The sequence below is a fragment of the Podarcis vaucheri genome (assembly GCF_965113315.1).
Source record: "Podarcis vaucheri genome assembly, chromosome: 16".
Lineage (NCBI taxonomy): Eukaryota > Metazoa > Chordata > Lepidosauria > Squamata > Lacertidae > Podarcis > Podarcis vaucheri.
Window position 1 is genome coordinate 20,283,396 of NC_138754.1, and position 19,072 is coordinate 20,302,467.

Below are 19,072 nucleotides of genomic sequence, written 5' to 3' on the forward strand. Positions count from 1 at the left end.
TTGTGTTTTTAATATTCTGTTGGGAGCTACCCAGAGTGTGAGGTGATGAATTTGTGCAGGCGACTGCAGGAACTCAGTTACTGGAAGCCCCAGGAAGGGAGAGTGCTCTTGTGCGCAGGTCCTTCTTGTGGTTTTCCCACAGGCTTCTTGTTGGCCACTGTGAGAACTCTCCTGTTTTCCTAGCAGTTTCAGCGAATTAATTTATTCTTGTGTTTCAGGGGAGGTCTTGATCGTCTCTCAGGTGGAGCTTCAGAGGCAGGTCCTTGATGCCATGAACTACGTCCTCTACGAGCAATTGAAATACAAAGGGAACGAGGTGGATTACTACAATTCCCTGAATTCGTACATCCGCCAGGTAAAGAGAACAAACAAGTCGGAACAGGAGAACTGACTTGCCCGTTAACTTGCCTTTTTTGGCATAGAAATATGTTTGCATGCCGCCCTAAAGGCAGTGATTTAGAATGAACAGGTTAGAGATGTGCCTGGAGGCAGGCGGAAGTTAGGGTTCTCTGATCATCAGAGCCAATGGGCAGGGAGTGGTGCAGCATGGAGAGGGGAGGATTTCCTGGCAGCACAAAGAAAAGAGGCGGCAGACAGTTACTGTCTGTTGCCTCTTTGGGACCATCCGCTAGCCACCAGAGACCTAGTTACTCCCAAGTCTCCTCTCTGTCTCGCCCTTCCATCACCTCATCATTGCACCCTTTATTCTCCCAGGATTTGGGAATATCAACTCCGGAGTTTCAGATAGTGCAATCTCACGGCACTACTGCTGTTCTCGTGCTGTTTTTATCCATTGTATCTGTTCTTAACGTTATGCTTTTATTCTTCCATGGGAAACCACTTGGGGAGCACAATGTGGGGGAAAGCAGCTTACACATCTTACAAATAAACGAAACAGAGAGACAGATTGTTCTCAGTGGTTACATGGGAGCTTCTGGGCCTATTTTGTCTTCCTCGCCTTAAAAGAACAGAGGATCCATTGTACTGCAAGGCTGTAAACCAACCAGTCCCTGCTTTTGGGGGTGGGCTTAAACATAATCCCACATCAGAGGGACTACCCCTCACCCTCACTGTTGGTCTCGTTTACTTTTTCTGGTTTCAGGTTTTGATCCACAGGACTGGAATCCCAATCAGCTTGTCGGTGCTTTACTTGACAATTGCCAGGCAGTTGGGTGTGCGGCTGGAGCCTGTCAACTTTCCCAGCCACTTTCTGCTCAGATGGTGCCAAGGGACAGAAGGGTAAGCTTTTAAAGTTTCGCTTGGCCTCCTGCCCTCCCACCAGGAACCTTGTTTTCCGAGCTGGCAAGGCAGCAAGAGAGGCAGCTATCTCAGGCGACAAGACGGCTTCGGCATTGCCATTTTCAAGTTAACTGCTGCCAAACGGCAAAGTAATGGGAAGGGTTTGTGTGTGTGTGTGTGTGTGTGTGTGTGTGTCCTTCTACTGCAGAAGAGAAATGGGTCGTGTTCGATTAGAAAAAAAACCCCACTACTTGCCATAGTCATCAATAACGTCGGTGCGATCTCATTATCTGCCAGGGATCTGGCCAGCCGTGGAACCGAAAGTTATAAATTTCACTCTGTAATGGCTCTGACAGTGTCGCAAGATGGCGGGAATGCAGCTGCCTAGAATAAATGGTAGCGGATTTCCAGGGGGCGAAAATGGCATTTGCCCATAGACACACACACCCCCTACGCCACCCCTGAGAGCAGTCTCAGCTCCCCATGGGTTGCTTCTTCGTGCAGCCAGAACAACACCGTCATGCAAAATATGCACCCCTTTTCTCTGTGCCTAAGGGGTGCTGTATTAAAAAATAAAGCTGTTTCTGGCCACCTCATTGTATGTCTGTACGCACACCTGTTCCATGTCAAGGTAGACCCACCACTCCTGCCATGAGGGTGACAGCCCCATTATTGCGCGGAAGAGCACTTTGTTTCTTCTAGAAAGAGAAGCATGCTATGCTTGCTAAAGGCTTGCCCTTCGTTTTTGCTTTCTTTCTGCAGAAGCACAGACATCTTTGACTATGCCTATATCGACGCTTTTGGGAAGGGGAAGCAGCTGACTGTGAAAGAGTGTGAGTACCTGATCGGGCACCACGTGACCGAGGAATTTTATGGCGTGGCGACAGCAAAGGAAGTTTTGCAGAGAATGGTGGGCAACTTGTTGAACATCGGGAAGCGGTAAGAACCCAGCAGAGCATTGCGTCAAAAGCCCTTTCTGGGGAGACCCAAAAATCGCAGGTTCGGGTGGTGAAATGCCGCAGCTGCTAAGAGGCAGCCACAAAGTGGGAAGTCCAGGGTCCAAGTCTCCTAGAAGTCTTCTGCTTCTGATCTGGTATGGCAGAAGGCAGGAACCTCAGCAGTTGATGGAGCTAATAGCAAGCAGAGCCAGCTATTTCCAGTCCTGTCCCTGTCCTCCTCCCAGCTAGGAGCTGAGGCTAAGGAGGAAGCTGATAGGCAGGGCCATCCCTTGGACTGACTGCAAATAGAAAGGCAGGCTGATTGGGGCAGAGCAAGGTAGGTGGGGTAGTGCCCCCATTGGCCCTGATCAACCAGTTTCATGAACATGAATGAAAGCATAACCTTTGTCTTTGCCTGTTTCTGTTTGCCAGGGAAAGCACTGATCAGTCCTACCAGCTCCTGCGAGACTCCTTGGATCTGTACCTGGCCATGTACCCAGACAATGTGCAGCATCTCATGCTCCAGGCTCGATTATACTTCCACCTGGGAATCTGGCCAGAGAAGGTACTTAAAGCCTTGTGTGCCATCACTTTCCCAGGCTCCTGCCCCAAAACACGCAAGCAGAGCCCCTTGCTTGCCGGTAAGAAAGAGATCTTAAATCAGGCAAGCCTTATCAACAGACACAGTGCTCAGGGGTCATAGTGCAGGAGTTCAGGAGCAGGGCAAGAAGTTCTGAACTGGATAGAAGTGGCAAAGGTGTCCCAAAATGTTTCCCAGCCACGCCTGCCAAGCCTTTAAAGATGAGGCGTGGCATGCTCTCTCGTGAGATTCTACTGCCTTGCGGAAATGTCAGGATTGCAAACGTGTGTTCTGTCAGAGCAGGAGGGTCTGCTCCCAGTCTCCCTACCCCGTTGTCTGTGGCACCAGCTCACGGAAATGGCAGCTGTTTGCAATGTTGCATTATTTTGCCTTTCTTCTTCAAAGGTGCTGGACATCTTGCAACACATCCAAGCGCTGGACCCCTCCCAGCATGGAGCAGTGGGCTATTTAGTTCAGCATACTCTAGAGCACATCGAACGCCGGAAAGAGGAATCTGGGCCTGACGTGAAGCTCCACTCGGAGGAGAAACACAAAGACGTCTGCTATTCTGTCGGCTTGATTATGAAACATAAGAGGCGAGTCCATCCCGTTCTATTCCTCCTCCTCCGCTCAGTATTCTGTGCTTGTTTGGTGTTCTTGCAGCATCAGATGTTTGCTTTCAGTTTGAGGATCATCACAGATTCAAGCACCACCGATAACCTAGTTCCGGAAGCAGGATTAGTATCTGAATCTCCATGGAAGTTCCCTGTTGCATAGTTAAAATGGCAGAACCAGCAAGTACAGGCAGGATCAGAGCTGCTCATCCCCCAATCCCAATTGGCTTCTAAGCTGAACCTCAGCAACAGTGGCAGTGATTCAAAATAGCTTGGTACCCTAAGCCCAATTTCAGCCATTTGCAGGTGGGAAAGGGTTACCGTTTTTTCTCCATAATGCTCTTTGGGGAAAATTGGCTGGGGACCATCTGCCAATTGAATCTGTGAAGGAGCTTCACTGAGCACCTACCCAACGATGAAATGTAGAAATGGGTTGGCTGTTTTGCCCTAAAATCTGGGCTGAAAGTTCAAAAGTTCAGCCCAGTCAAAAAAAAAAGAAAGAAACGTGATCTGGATGAAACGAGCAAAATTTGTCCCCAAATGCACAAATGCCTTTTATCATGAAGGAAATAACATACAAAGCTGCCAACCAGAAAAAATAGCAAATTTTATCTACAGCATTTATCCATCTGTATGCCGTAAGAATGGGGTTAAAATTAGCTCCCTGGGAACACTGTTCTATTTCTGTATTCAATGTTATTTTTAGTTGGCTTTGGACATGTTGTACAAAGACCAGCAGATAACAGGGATATATATAAAGGGGGCATAATTTTTGTGTGGCCCCTGGGAAAACATGTTATTACAACAGAGAGAGAAATTGTAGTTCCTGAGCTATTGAAGCTTTCTCCTGGCATGGATTTTTTTCATGTACAAAGTTATCTCTTAATGGGTCTGTTTCACACATAACACTAAGCCATAGTTTGTTTAATGAATCATGAGCTGACCACGATTTAACCCTCAGATGATCAAACAAAACATAGTTTTTTTTTCTCCAAAGTTTTTTTTTGTTTTCCAGCTGTTCTTGTGGCTTGGAGAGCGTCTTAGGTGGCCCAACAAACACACGATTAAGGAATTGGGCTTGGTTCACACATAATGCCAAGCCAAAATTAAAAACAAACCATGCTTTATAAGCCTGCTGCAAACCATGGTTTACAGTTATAAGCAAACCATGGTTTAAGTTACAGGGCTGGGTTCACATGGTCAAACAAATCAAAATCAAACTAAGCAAACCATGGCTTAGTGGTTTTTTGTAACCCCGGCTACCATTTAAGAACAGTGACAAAACAGCAGCAGGAAGATTGTATGACAATCTGGGATGCTGCTATTGAACACTGTAAAAGGCAATCCCAGCTTCCTCAGCCAAGAGACAGTTTTTTTCAGTGCTCTTGAGATAACCAAGGTTTTTTCATTCTGTCAGGTTCAAATAACATGATGTTGGTTATTGATTACCATAACACTATGCAAAATCCTTGGTGGAAAAGTTGTGATCCATTTGAAATTATTGATGTTTTGCTCTTTTTGGCTCTTTTTGCTCTTTTCATTCTACTTAGAGTAGACCTACTCTTTCCATATACGAGGGCTGGATACTCTCCTTTGTGATGTTGTCATGTGAAATTATGGCTGTAATGAAAGGGGGTGGGGACAAGAACCCTTTTTTCCCAATAGGATACCAGTCTCTTATTTTCCTAGGGGAGTTTTGCAATTGTCAACAGTTACAGCCATAGAATCAGAGAAATGTAGAGCAGGATAAGGACCCAAAGGGTTCTTGCAGAACCTCTTGATTCCACCCAGGCACCCCAATGCATATGTACCATATTGCCTCTGATTTGACTGTCAATTGAGGTGTGCGCCTTTCCCCACTATTTTTCAATTTAGATACGGCTATAACTGTGTCATCTACGGCTGGGACCCGGCATGCATGATGGGGAACGAATGGATCCGGAACATGAACGTTCATAGTTTGCCGCATGGTTCCCAGCAGCCCTTCTACAACGTATTGGTGGAGGATGGATCATGCCGATACGCAGCCCAAGGTAAGCAGCACTGGGACATTCTCCTTCGGGGGAAACGGGTTCAGCCTTTTCTGATGTGAAAAGAAACCCCAGGTTTTTAACACATGCCAGTGAAGCTGTGCAAATCAGGGGTGCAGGCTGGTGTTAGAAACTTGAGATATGAAAGCTAGGAGCTAAATGGCACCTTAAGTCTGTGAAAGGCAGAATAGAAATATTAAAGAATAAAAATAAGCATGCAGGTGAAAAGTAATTTGGGATAATACTCATTGTCTGTCTCATGAGTATAAATAAGGTAAGAATTGTAAAAGGACGTAGTGTAGTCTGCAGATCAAAAATGCTATGCAAGTAATATTTGAAAAGATGGGATCTTCCACTAGAGGGTGCTCTGTACCGCAAGACAAATGGGTGTTTGGAAGGGTTTTTCTTAAATATGCAACCTGCCATAAATTTTCTTATTCTAAGTATTGAGCTTCACGCTCAGAAGTGCCCAGATGATAGGCACCTAGCTGGTTCTTTAAATACTAGTATTGCCTGGGTGATGGGTATGTACTTGCCTGTCCACCTCCTTTAGTTCAAGCTGTATAATTGTAGATGAACTGGTATTTAAAAAGAAATCATCTCTCTCTCTCTCTGCCTGCCTCTCTTCATCTTCTCAAGGCAACTCCCATCAGACCCAGTCAGAAGAGCCAATGGCTTGGGATGATGGGAGTTGTAGTCCAGCAATGTCTGCAGAGCCACAGGTTCCCCATCTCCACTTTCAGCATCTGCCCACAGGACCACAGATGGTCCTGATCCAGCGGGCTTTTCTTGTGTTCTTACGACGACAAGTGTTTACTTGAGGAAAGCGTTCAACACAAACAGGGAGTCATTGCCTCATTGCCACCCTCCACACCTCTCTCAGAGAAGACACATGAAGGAAGGGCCTCTGGTGGCAACTGCAGGTCCAGTCCCTATAGGGCAGGCATAGGCAAACTCCGGCCCTCCAGATGTTTGGGACTACGATTCCCATCATCCCTGACCACTGGTCCTGTTCGCTAGGGATGATGGGAATTGTAGTCCCAAACATCTGGAGGGCCGGAGTTTGCCTATGCCTGCTATAGGGATTGGCTTTTTGCAGACTCATACAGCCAAATTACCAAGAGGGGCATCTTCCCGGAGCAGACACTGTTGTTGTTTCTTTAGAGTATCCTCCACTCTGAATGGCAACAGAGTCCCCGAATAACAGCAGATACAAGCCACTTCTTCAGGGGAGGCTAGTCTGTTAGGGTATGTAGGATTCCGCCCTTCTGATCTCGGCCTGCCCACAGCCAGACCCCACCTGTCTGCCTTCTTGCTTACAGGAAGTCCAAGGAGAAACCCTGCCTGCCAGCTTCCTCCTCCTTAGCCCCAGGGTTGCTCTTCTAGAACTTGGCAGAGAGGAGGACAGGGACGGAAGTGGAATTAGTTGGCCCGGCCTGCCTTTGCCCCTGACTCTGCCTGTTGTTGCCCAGTGTCGTGACCCTGCAGTCATCTTCCAGGGATGAGGCAGAGAGTCTGAAGCAAAAGGCAATGGGTGTGCAGGCCAAGCTTCAGAAATGAGTTCAGAGAGACCTGGGGTGGCTAGTAGCCCCCTGACCTGAGAAGGTGGCACTGCCATCCTCTGACTCAGAGGACTCCACTGCAGGAGGACCGGAGGAAACCCACCCCCGTACTCCATCGCAATAGGAGGTTCCAGGGGCAGGCTGAACCTTTGAAGTAGAACAGCAGCACCTTGCAGATGCTAATAATCGGGTTGAACCTGGCACTGCTGCCACGTAAATAGCTGTTTTAGCCTGTTCCTTGCTAGAGCTCCCTAGATCCTTTCCTTGTTTACTGCCTGAACCTTGACCCACCGGTGTGGCCTTGCCTTCCCACACTGCAGAGCCCCACAGCCTCCCCGCTTTTCTCCCTGCCAGTCCCAAACGGGCACCAGGCACCCCCACGGTTCTTTTTGTCAAGCTTGCGGAAACGGTCACCTTCCCTTTGTTTCTTCCTCTTGCAGAGAATCTGGAGTACAACATGGAGCCCCGAGAAATCCCTCACCCGGACATTGGCCGCTACTTCGCAGAGTTTGCCGGCACGCACTACCTAGCAAACGCTGAGCTGGAGTTCCGGTACCCTGAGGACCTGAAGCTGACACTTGCGGATGTCCAGAAAACGTACGGGAGCAAGGAATGAACTTCTGTCTGTCTTTGCTGGTGTGAAAGATGGCTTTTGTGTGGTGGCGGCAGCAGCGAGAGCTGCGTCACGGGAACCGTTCTTGACAGTTCTCCGGCTTAACTAGGGATCACATTTTGCTTGATAACTAGGGATGAAGTTTTTTGTTCTTTAACCACCCAGCTAAAGCCGTGCCAATACTAGTGAAATACTGCAGGACACCTGAGCTGCTGAGGTGTGCAGATGCTATTTGTCGGAAATGACTTCTGTGTACGAAGTACACGGTCCTCCTTACTGCTCTTGGACCTCGAAAGCTCTTTGTTTCCCCACCACAGACTTTGGGGAGTGTTTGGGGTGGCCCAGAGACTGGAAAAGTTGGCACCTTACGGATAGGGTTAGTCCTCCACATTTGCGGTGTAATGAAGGTCTTGAGTTATGTGCATACCCTGGAAAGAACATGGCTTTTTCACAGACCTCGTTGCCCACCTTCAATTCCATGCAGCCCTGTGCCAAAATCTTGGGAATTATATTGAAACTTCTTTGTCCAAAGATCTTGCACTGAGCCGATCTCCTCCCACTGCTCCAAACTATCGCTCATGCTGGCTTTTTTCTCCAGGCTTCACAGATTCCATTACACACACACACACACACCGCACTCCTCTTGCTCTGCACCAGTCTTGGAAGGAGCTGCTCATGTTGCTGTGATATTTCCCTGTGCCTAAAGAGGAGTATCCATGCTGTGCTGTGAAAACCTCACGTTTGTCAAGACAAATCTCCTGGGCTTTTTGTGTGTGTGTTTTTGTGTAGTCAAGGGCTGCCAACCTTTTGGAGCCAGGGGAAATTTTGAGATGGTGCCATGGGCACCAGTCACAAAATGGCTGCTGTGGGTGTGTAGCGTGACAGAAAATGGCTGCCGCCCCCCAAAATGGCTGCTCAGAATGGATGGGAGGGCAGGGGGTCCAGTCCTGGCATCCAATGAAATTAGGGCGTGTTTAAAGCAGGGGAGGGTGTTGAATGTAGGAAAGACTAAGCAAACGGAATCTGAGCGGGAAGAGCACAGAGTCCCTCCTGCGTTGTGGATTTTTGAGGGGGTTTTACTGGGGCCTTTTGTGAGTGCTGTATGAGGTACCGGTGGGCACAATGTTAGTGACCATGGTTCAAACCAAGCTCCATTTGGAGGAAAACGGGAAGTCCTATTAATCAGGGAACGTCCACAAAATCTTACTTGATTTGCAGCCCAGCAACCAGAACGGTACCTAAGCAGGCTGGGGGGAAACAGCCGATTGTGCACCTTTGTATTTTGTTAAACACTGTAAACATGCACCGCAAAGAGGTGGAAAACATGTACTTTTAAAATGGCCGTCTTTCTAAGCAGAGGGCAGTCGATATTTACCGGATTGCAGGCTTGGGAAGGCTTCAGGTAAACTATCATTATCACGTTGTGAGGGGTAAAACAATATGTAGTTTTGAATGTTAGTAGCAGAGAAACCATTCCTTTCAGGAGAACTCTTTGTCGTGCATGCGGTATTTCTAGTAATATTTTAACCAGCGTATATCCTTGTGAAATTCTCTCAGGGATGGGCAATCTGTGGCCCTCTGTTCTTGGGCTACATTTCCCATCATCCCCACGCTGGTTGGTGCTGATGGGAGCTGGAATCCAAAAACACATGGAGGTCCACAGGTTCCTCACCCCTCTTTTACGTTATCTGCTGGGGACAACTTGAAGCAGCTTAGAGGGCTAGTCCAAAAGAGCCAAAAAATCCTTGAAAGCATTTGTAGTAAATGGAATCAGAACTGGAGAGACAAAATCCTACATAGCAGGTGTGAGGGACCTCTGGCCTTCCAGATGTTGCAGAACTACAATTCCCATCATCCCAAGCCTTCTGCGTTCACTGGGGATGAAGCGAGTTCTTTTCCCCCCGTTACGTTTTACTAAGTTTCAACATACAGAATTTCGTCTTCCTTCTCATTTTTACCAACTTCCCACCCCATTTTCCATGCAAGTTGTCGTTTCTCCCCTTCTGCTGCACCCTGTCTTCCATCAAATCATAACCACAATATTATCATCTAATTACTTCTGCCGCTCGTAGATCAAATCCTGCTCGCGAGTTCATCATGCTATAATATTTATTTAAATAGTCCGAAAAGGGCATCCATTCTTCCATAAAACACTCATCATTAGATTGTCTTGATTTTGATGTTAATTTTGCCAGTCATGCACAGTCCATTAACTTACCCATTCTTCCTTGGTTGGAACTTCTTCTTCCTTCCATTTCTTCGCATGTAGAATCCTAGCTGCTGCTGTTACCTACATAAACAACTTCCAACATGATTTTTGAGAGGGGATTTCTGCCCCTATCACCCCTAACGTAAATGCTTTGGGCTTTTTTACATATATAGGGACGAAGGGAGTTCTAATTCAGCAGCGTCTGTGGGGCCGGAGGCTCCCTGCACCCTGCCCTACAGTTCTCAGTATGACATGAATCCCGATTCATCATTTCAGGGGTAAGAACTTTAGCAATACACTGAATTTCTCCCTCTCTTTTGGGGAAAGCTGCTGCTGCTCCTCCTCTGCAACTAGGGAACAATGTGTCTGCCTCAACCTCCTCCGTGTGCAGCTGGCTCCTTTTTAAAGCATTCATCTTTAAAGCTGGCAGGTCAGGACCCTGTACCAAGGTGGGCTGCAGCAGCAAGCGCTACCACCATACACTGAATATGGTTTAAAAAAATAAATGAATGAAAAAGCAGGTCCCCAAATGCATGCTTGGGTAAAAGACTGAAGACTGCTGCTTTTAAAAGCGTGGCGGGATTCCTGCCACTGAGTCTTGGGCCCTGCATCAACACTAGGCATGTGACCTTGATCCAAAAGCTCCTTTAGTTCCCTTTTCTGTGTTTTTAGTAGTCAGATACTTGGCCTGTGGTACTTCCTCCCAAGGTGCTCTCAGATTTTGGTTTGTTTGTAAACCACTTAGAACTCGTCCTTTATATGGAAGGTGCTATATATATATATATAAATATATATAAATAAATAAATAAATAACTCGAAACAGTATAATGATATTAAAAAAGAATACTTTGTACAGCTAATCTACAATATGCAGTTTTGCTCACAAAAAATGAGATTTTTAGAGGAGAGTTTCAAGCATGGAGGGTTGGGGGGGGGTCGTCTTATCTCCCCCTTCCCCTTTGCTCTTGATAGCATCTCTGAAACAAAATGTTCACTTCTTCAGGTTATTATAACTGTGTTTATATCTATCTTGTCTTCTAGACTGTTAGTCCATAGCTATACTTTATTCTACTAGTAGTCGATGGCAGGACTACAGAGGGGGGTTAATATAAATGAGTGTCTTTGCTTGGGCATTTCTATATTTTTAAACAGGGTGGATTCTGGGCCTGTGGTAGATATACGAATGAAAGTCCCTTTGCTGCTGTGATTTATCATTCTGTGGAACTGCATCAGCCGCCCTGTCATAGTGAATTGTGTGTGTTCAGAGTGACTGCTGTATTGCTGGCTCTCCATGGTTTTGTTTTAATTTATGCACAATAGGTTATTTTTAAAAGAGGTTCTTGGCTTCAAGCCTGCCTGGTGAAATTATACACACACACACACACACACACACATCGCTTTTCAACCAGCTCGTAGGCCAAATACTCCTTTCCAGCCCTTTCTGTCCCGTCTTCAAGATTATCCCCAGGCCACATATCCTGTTCAATGACGTCATAGAATTGTAGAGCTGGAAGGGACCCTGGGGGTCATCTAGTCCAACCCCTTGCAATGCGAGAATATGCAGCTGTTCCATCTGGGGATTGAACCTGCAACCTTGGCGTTAGCAGCACCATGCTCTAACCAATTGAGCTACCCAGGCTGAATTCCTTGAGTGCTTCTGCCTGGCTGGGATATGTTATTGAACTGTGGTGATGCCTCTTGTTTGTCTCGATGGAGAGATGGGGGGAGGGGCAGGAAGTGGAGATTTGTGACTTTTTTTGCAGCTGGATCGTGGCCCTTGGTACAGAAGGAAAAGTCGCAGCTGTTGCTGCACCTACTTTTCCCCACCCACTATCATGTGGCCCTCCCAGGCTGAAAAGCCTTCCCCATAACCCCTACATCTAAGCCTCTCCATTATCCCTGCTGGTTTGGAACTGCCTGTGGTTCTCCCAGTGGGAAAAAGAAATGCACTTTACACATTCCCAGAGGGGGCTACCTTCTTTATTAACAGTTTCCTAGTCTGGGTCTGAGGCCTGGTATTGAAAACAGGTCCTGAGAGCAAGAGCAAGTCACTCCCCAAATGTGTGTGAGAACTGTGGCCAAACAGATACATCTCCGTACAACTGGCACACGTACTTTCCAAACTTGGGAATAATTATGAGACTTGAAAGTAGGGCGGTTTAGTGATTGTTGTGGCCTAAGCTTCTCTGCTCAGAAGCATATCTCACCAAGTTTGATGCCCAGGATTTTAAGGACTTGAGGGTATTCCTGCTGGGTCAGATCAAGCATGAAGATGTATGACTAGCCTTGCTCGATCAGGCCAAGGTCTTTTCTAGGTCTTCTAGATGTGGGTGGACCACAGCTCCCATCACCCACAACCACCTTAGCCTAATGGTCACAGGTGGTGGGAGTTGAAGTCCACCCATGTGGACTTCTCATCTAGCATCCATTTCTCATTGTGGTCAACCAGATGCCATGGGTAAGCCATCAGGCAGGTTCCAAGAGCAGCATCACTCTCCCGTGTGATCCCCAGCAACTGATTCTCAGAGACACATACTGCTTCTGACTGAACATTGTTTCCATTTTTCATTTAGTCCAAAGCACATACACATGTTAGCCCAAATTCTTCCTACCTCCCCCAACCCGAAGCTCCAATACCAGAAGAGACTTGGGCTCAAAGGAAAGTGGCCAAAGCAATGGACAACTGAGAGAGAGAGAGAGAGAAGAATCTCACCAACACACCCCTCACCTGCACCTCCTTGCGTTATCAGAGCAGGTGCATAAGCAAACAAAGATGGCCACCACTGTTGGGTGGCCACAAGTGTATGACCAAGAACATATCCCAGAATTCTCTGGAAAGTAGGAGAGCTCCATGGCAAATTTGGAGAGCCTTTCCCAAATGTCTGGATGGAGAGCCAGAAGTCAATGGTCGTTTCCAATCATTCCTGACTGTTGGCCATGTTGGCCGGCGCAGATGGAAGTCTAGAAGCATTGGGGGGCGCATCTCCACTGAGTGTTGGCTAGGACAGTTTTTGTTGAATGTTGTTCCTTCCTTAGGATGATTGAACCCGAGCAGAGAACCTTGTGTAACTTAATGGTTAAGGTCAACTGGTGAAAACGGTCGTTCATCCTAGAGCGGCAGGATGCGTTGCTTCCTTGCATGAACTCTTTGTACTGATAAGGTGCATAAGCTCTTTGCATGGAGGGTCACTGGATTGAGGCTGTGAACTTTTTTCTTCTTCTTTTTTGCATCCAACTTGTGAATGATGGGAACACTCTGTGGTGAACTGGCAATATGTTATTTTGACTGCTGTGGATTTTCCATAACTTATTTTTCATGAATTGCTTCAGGGTGGGTTTTGGGTTTTTTGTTTTTTTTTTTTTGTTTCTGGAGGGGTTGAGGGAGTTGGGAGTTTGTTCCTAGACTATATGGTTGGGGAAGAGATCCCAATAAAAGTAACTACTGCTTTAAATATTGACTCTTGGTCTTCTGTATTAAAACTTCCTACATTCCAGTAATTTCATATTCTCTCTCTCTCTCTCTCTCTGTCTCAAAAAAAAAAAATTAATTAAATTTTCTGTTTTACAATTTAGAGTATTCATTTAAACAACCTTAAAATATAAATGACTTTCCTTCTTCTCTTTCCATGGTTCATTTTGCATATCATAAATCCCTGCATATTTTATATAAACTAAACCATTCAATATTCCATTATTACATTCATCAAAACTTGCTTACACTGCTGAATTTATCTTCATGCTGCCAACGTTTTCAAGTGTACACAATTTCCCCCCATATATTCAATAAACATTTTCCATACTGAATTGATTTTTTTTAAAAAAAAAAAACAACAACCAGAGTCCTTTTTGTTGGGGATAATTCAGATGGAAATTCCCAAGTGTCTGAAAAGGTTGCTGTTTTTTTGTATGCCACTACTGCAGCCTGTGTTTTGTTAGCCCAAAAATGGAAAACGAGCGAAGTCCCGACTAAAGAATGGCAACTTAAACTGATGGAATATGTGCAGTTTGTGGACCTAACATATAGCGTAAGAGAACAAGAAGAACATACATTCCAGTAATTTCTACCAGAAGTAGCCATATTAGCCTTTTGCGGCAAAAATTCTATCAATGGCCACCAGCCATGACTGGTGTGTACACACTATGTGTGTGTAGTGGCAGAGACAATATTCCTTTGAATGCCAGATATTGGAATAACCATTGTGCCATCCGTTCTTCACAAACTCATGAAATGACAACTGGTGTAGGAATAAAGGTGTTCCTGAGCATGTTCTTGTCTCTCACCTGCGAAACATCGGAATGTACATAAGCAGAAACGGTCCATAGGAACTGTGGGTAACCAGGGATGATGCATCACCCAGTGTCTGACCACATTTGCTCGTAAAAATAATGGCTTTGCCTAATTGTTACTGTCTGGGTTAGAGTACAATATGCTTGGCTGGCAAGAGTGCTGTAGACTGACAATTACGAGGCTGCTTTAAAACAACAACAACTTTTTTAAAAACTTGGGTCAGGCAAATTGTAGGGGATTTCAAGGACGTTGTTCAGGCTGCTGTGCTTCGACCAACCCTTTTCAAAGTGTACAAAATGGTGGCTTGTTTTTTACCTCTCTGTTTTCAAATGCGGTCATTTTCAAAAAGTTGCTGACTGTTATGGTCTCAGTCTGCTAGGCTCGTGGGTGGACTTTGTTAGGTATTCAGATTTGCTAAACAGTATTACTATATTTTAGGTATTTATTGCATTTACTAGGGGCTTCTTAAGGAAACCAGCCCTCAGTGCTCACTGGAAGGACAGATCCTGAAGCTGAGGCTCCAAAACTTTGGCCACTTCATGAGAAGAGAAGACTCCCTGGAAAAGTCCCTGATGTTGGGAAAAATGGAGGGCACAAGGAGAAGGGGACGACAGAGGACGAGATGGTTGGACAGTGTTCTTGAAGCTACTAACATGAGTCTGACCAAACTGCGGGAGGCAGTGGAAGACAGGAGTGCCTGGCGTGCTCTGGTCCATGGGGTCACGAAGAGTCGGACACGACTGAATGACCAAACAACAAGGGGCTTCTCACTCTGCTCACCAACACTGCCTATCGGCCAAGCACTTTACCTATCTCCCTTCTCCCACACATGGCCAACCTCCCCTCCCTTTGAATAAACTCTTTACACCTTACCCAACCCCTTGCCTATCCCCTCACAGGTCACCCAAAACCCTGCTGCCTGCCCCATGTGCTGCTTGCTCACTTGCTTGACCTGTTACCATACTACACTTGATGTGGCCACCTACTGGCAGCTAAGCAAACTGCAGCATGACAACAGCCTTACATTTTTATGTCTATAGGAAGATACCCCACCTTTCCTCCAAGGAGCTCGAGGTGGCATACATTGGTGTCCCCCCCCCTTCCCACAACAAGTAGGCTAGGTTGAGAGACAGTGGTCTGGCCCAAGGTCATCCAGTGGATTTCATAGCCTAGGGAGTAGAACTCCAGTCTCCCGGATCCAAGTCTGACCCCAAACTTTGAAGCAGGGAGAATAAGTACTTGCTGTTTTCTTGGTCTGCTTCTGCTACAGATAAACTGGCAGGACTGTGGTTTGGCGCCAGTGGAATTGCTGGGGGAGGGGTTTCCCTCTCATACGTGCAGAATTTTGCCCTCGTGCTTGGCAGCAAAGGGGGATGCTCTGCCCAATAGCCTGACAGCGTGCGGAAGTCAGCATGCCACAAGTGTGTGGAGCAATAAGATAAGAAATTCACTGGAAGGGAGGGTGTCTGCACCCTGCAGATGATACAGAAACTGACAGCTCTTTGCCTGCCCTGACAGGCAGGCAAGCGCAATTTCACACTTCTCCCCTGTCAAAACAGCCCTCGACAAGCTGACGTGGAAAGCAGATTCCTCAGACATGCTGCCTTGTATCTTCCAGGAAACCTGTCTTGTTATGGTGGTGCTCGCTACCAGAGATAGGCAAGAGTGCCTTAGTAGGCAGATTTCCGTGTTTTGACGGCATAATTAATTTCTCTTTGCTAGTCAGGAGGATGTTGCCACGTGAGCAAAGCAGCTTTTAGAAGATGCTGTGCTTAGATGTGAGGGCTGGGCATGAGAGATGATATGCACGCAGAATTATAGAAAAACATTGGAACAGTGTGCCCGTCATCGGATCTCACGGCCCTCTGAGCCCCTGGTTGTATGCCTTGCATTATTGCGCCATTGATTAGGTTAGCAAGGGCAGCCTCTCGTCTGCGCTCCCTGTCTGGCTCCTGAAGCCATTTGATTTGTCTCCTATCAGCTCTTCCCAAATTTCATATTAGTTTATTCCTTGTTTTGGTTCCTTCCTCCAAACAGCTCAGAGTAAGAGAATAAAAAGAGCCTGCTGGATCAGGCCAATGCCCCATCTAGTTCTCACAGTGGCTAACTTAGATGTTTGTAGGAAGCTCACAACTTGGACCTGAGCTCAGCAGCACTCTCTCTTCCTGTGGTTTTCAGCAACCGGTTCAGAAGTGTTACTGCCTCCAACTGCGGATGTGCATAAGTTTAGGAAAGAATGAAAAATGTCATGGAGCTGGTCCCATTTGGTTAGATTTCCCTAGGGTTGTAAGGGACCTGGGAGGCCATCTATGTAGTTCAACCGCCTGCTTAACAGAATTTATTTCTCTCACTAACAAAATTTATATACAGTGGTACCTCAGGTTACAGACACTTCAGGTTACAGACTCTGCTAACCCAGAAATTGTAACTCGGGTTAAGAACTTTACCTCAGGATGAGAACAGAAATCGTGCCTCAGTGCGCAGCAGCACCAGGAGGCCCCATTAGCTAAAGTGGTACCTCAGGTTAAGAACAGTTTCAGGTTAAGAACGGACCTCCAGAACGAATTAAGTTCTTAACCCGAGGTACCACTGTACTCCTACACACACACACACACACACACACACACACACACACACTCTCTAATCCATTAAAATTATTGATTGAAACCCTTTTTTAAAAAATGGGTTTTAAAAAATATTCAAAGGATGATGAACATCAACAGCAGCTTAAAAGAGATAAAACACATGTCACTTCTCTATGTCTAGGTAAGCTTGCTTGATTAAAAAAGTAGAGTGAAGAAGCCATGCTAAATGATCGCTTCCTTACGATAATCCCAGACAGATGGCCATCCACAGGCCTGAAGAGAAGGACATACAAAAAATGACTGGACTGAGAATCTTGCTTCATTTCTAGTAATGGGGTGGCATCCTTTGCTGAGACTGCACCAGCTGGCCAGATCACAGCACACTGGGCCAGCAATGTGGCCCCTGTAGGAACCAACTCCCCAATAAAATATTTGTGGGGACCACCCCACCCAAAGCTGATGGGCATTGCCATTCAAATGGTGTGCATGTGCCGCATCTTGTGGACAGGGCTTATTCCCCCCCCCCCCCAATTTTTTTATACAAGTTGGCACAGAGTTAGCCATGGACAGGGCATCCCACTACCTTCCCTCTTGTTTTCGATTTATCTTTTCCAACAGGTCGTTATTCTGTGGCTGCCAAGCATCCTCAGCCTTACTTGGACTGCTCTGGGAGAAGCAAACCCTTCGTTTGCTTTTTTTTTTTTACTTCTGAAAACAGCCAGCTTTCTGTGATGACACCAATCACGTCCGTCCTCTTAAGCAGCCCCCTTGTTGGCTTGAGTTCTGTTGGCACTCATCACCTGTGTTTGCTATTAGAGGGAGTGATTTAGCGTAGCAGAGAGAAAGAGAGAGAGAGATTTGGCTTTGCCCCAGACTTTCAACTCTCCACTTAGGGCTGATCTTTAACTGGACAGTCCCGGAAAGCTGTTCTTCATATCCCCTCTGGAGAGATCTCTTTAGCAGCCTGTGCTTTGCAGCATTCTGAAATCAAGGAGGGTGTGTGTGTCTATTTATGCAGTCCAGAGGGCATGTCGTTCTCCATATACCCAGGGGAACATTTAACCTAGTCCCCCTAATTCACTGACCCTGCACCACTGTAGACAATGCTAAGCAAGGTAGAGCAATGGTCTAACTCAATACATGGCAGCTTCCAGGGTTCTTGTTTACATTGGGAAACCACACAGCAGAACAACTTTTATTTTATTTTGCTTTCTTTTGCGCTGGCAGAGTTAAGAATGTGGACATGACCCTGTCCTGTAGCTGCATCCCATCGAATAAGGAATGCTTCAATTACGCAACCTTGCTCTCCCTTTCTCCCCTTAACTGCCGTGCAAGGACTGCATCGATGCTGCAGTCCCTGGCTGTTGCCACAGGCAAACCTGGCCTCTGTTCAAATAGCAGCACCGTTGGTTGATGGGCAGAGAGAGGGAAAAGTTGCTCAGCAGACCGAATGTGCATTAGAGGCTTCCTGGAAGCCTTTGCTGGGACATTTGCAGCATGTGATTCGAACAGCACCAAATCCTTGGTATTCTTTCGGTGTGTGACAGCCTTCCCCAATCCGGTGCCCTCCAGAGGCTTGGGACTACAACTCCCATCAGCCCCAGACAGTTGGTAGGAGCAGCTCTCCCTCCCTCCTCTCACATCTCCTTGCATGTTATTTTTCTTGTGTTGAGTCAGGACCCCTGTCAGGGAAGCGTCTTGCTTTCACAAGCAAAACTCTTCCTGTTTTCTTTTTCATCACATTAGGAGGGTCCTAAGAGCTGGTGAGTAGAGATGGAAGGAAGAAACCATTCCGACCAAGGAGGAATGGCACACCAAGTTGATGGACGATGCTGAAATGGCAAAATTAACTGGGAAGCTCAGAAACCAAGAGGACAAGAACTTCAAAAAAGAATGGGAGTAAAAATTATAATGTATTTAGGAGACCATTGTAAGCAGATGAAAATATTAGCAGGACTTTAACCGCACTTGTAAAGTAACCAAAAATATGGACAATTTAGATGGCTATAAAATTTGGATAATGAACTGATATGCAGTTGTGAACATTGTCATTAGGACCCATGGAGGGGATGGGGTGGGGTCCCAGGGTAATCTCTTTATATGGTTTTTTAATTGCTTTTGTTAAATGCTTATATCTTCTTAAAGTCAAATAAAAAGTATTTACCAAAATAAAAAAAGCTGGTGAGTAGGGTGACCTGCTTTGAGACACTCCATCATAACCTGAGCCTTTTCCTGAATGCTCACCCATCATGGATACCCAAGGACACTAGCCGCCAAAGATCTTGTGCCTAACATCTGCTAGAACCCCAGCATACAGTCACAACCTTGCAGCTGCAGATTACTGTGGAACTCAGAGAGCCAACTCTGTCTCACCTTTTCAGGACAGGTAAGTATTATTTGATCCCTACCTTTCC

The 19,072-nt window shown here is 46.3% G+C and overlaps 1 protein-coding gene across 1 annotated transcript in view; it reads left to right on the forward strand.

Annotated features, from left to right (window-relative positions):
- The window catches only part of FBXO21 (F-box protein 21), a 29,556-nt gene extending 16,319 nt beyond the window's left edge, over positions 1-13,237 (forward strand). Inside the window, exons 6-12 of the mRNA XM_082202895.1 lie at positions 219-355; positions 1,103-1,239; positions 2,002-2,178; positions 2,610-2,742; positions 3,163-3,353; positions 5,247-5,404; positions 7,404-13,237. Coding sequence (XP_082059021.1) covers positions 219-355; positions 1,103-1,239; positions 2,002-2,178; positions 2,610-2,742; positions 3,163-3,353; positions 5,247-5,404; positions 7,404-7,579 — 1,109 coding nt within the window. The 3' untranslated portion in view covers positions 7,580-13,237. The remainder of the gene's footprint in view (positions 1-218; positions 356-1,102; positions 1,240-2,001; positions 2,179-2,609; positions 2,743-3,162; positions 3,354-5,246; positions 5,405-7,403) is intronic.
- Positions 13,238-19,072: the final 5,835 nt, after the last annotated feature.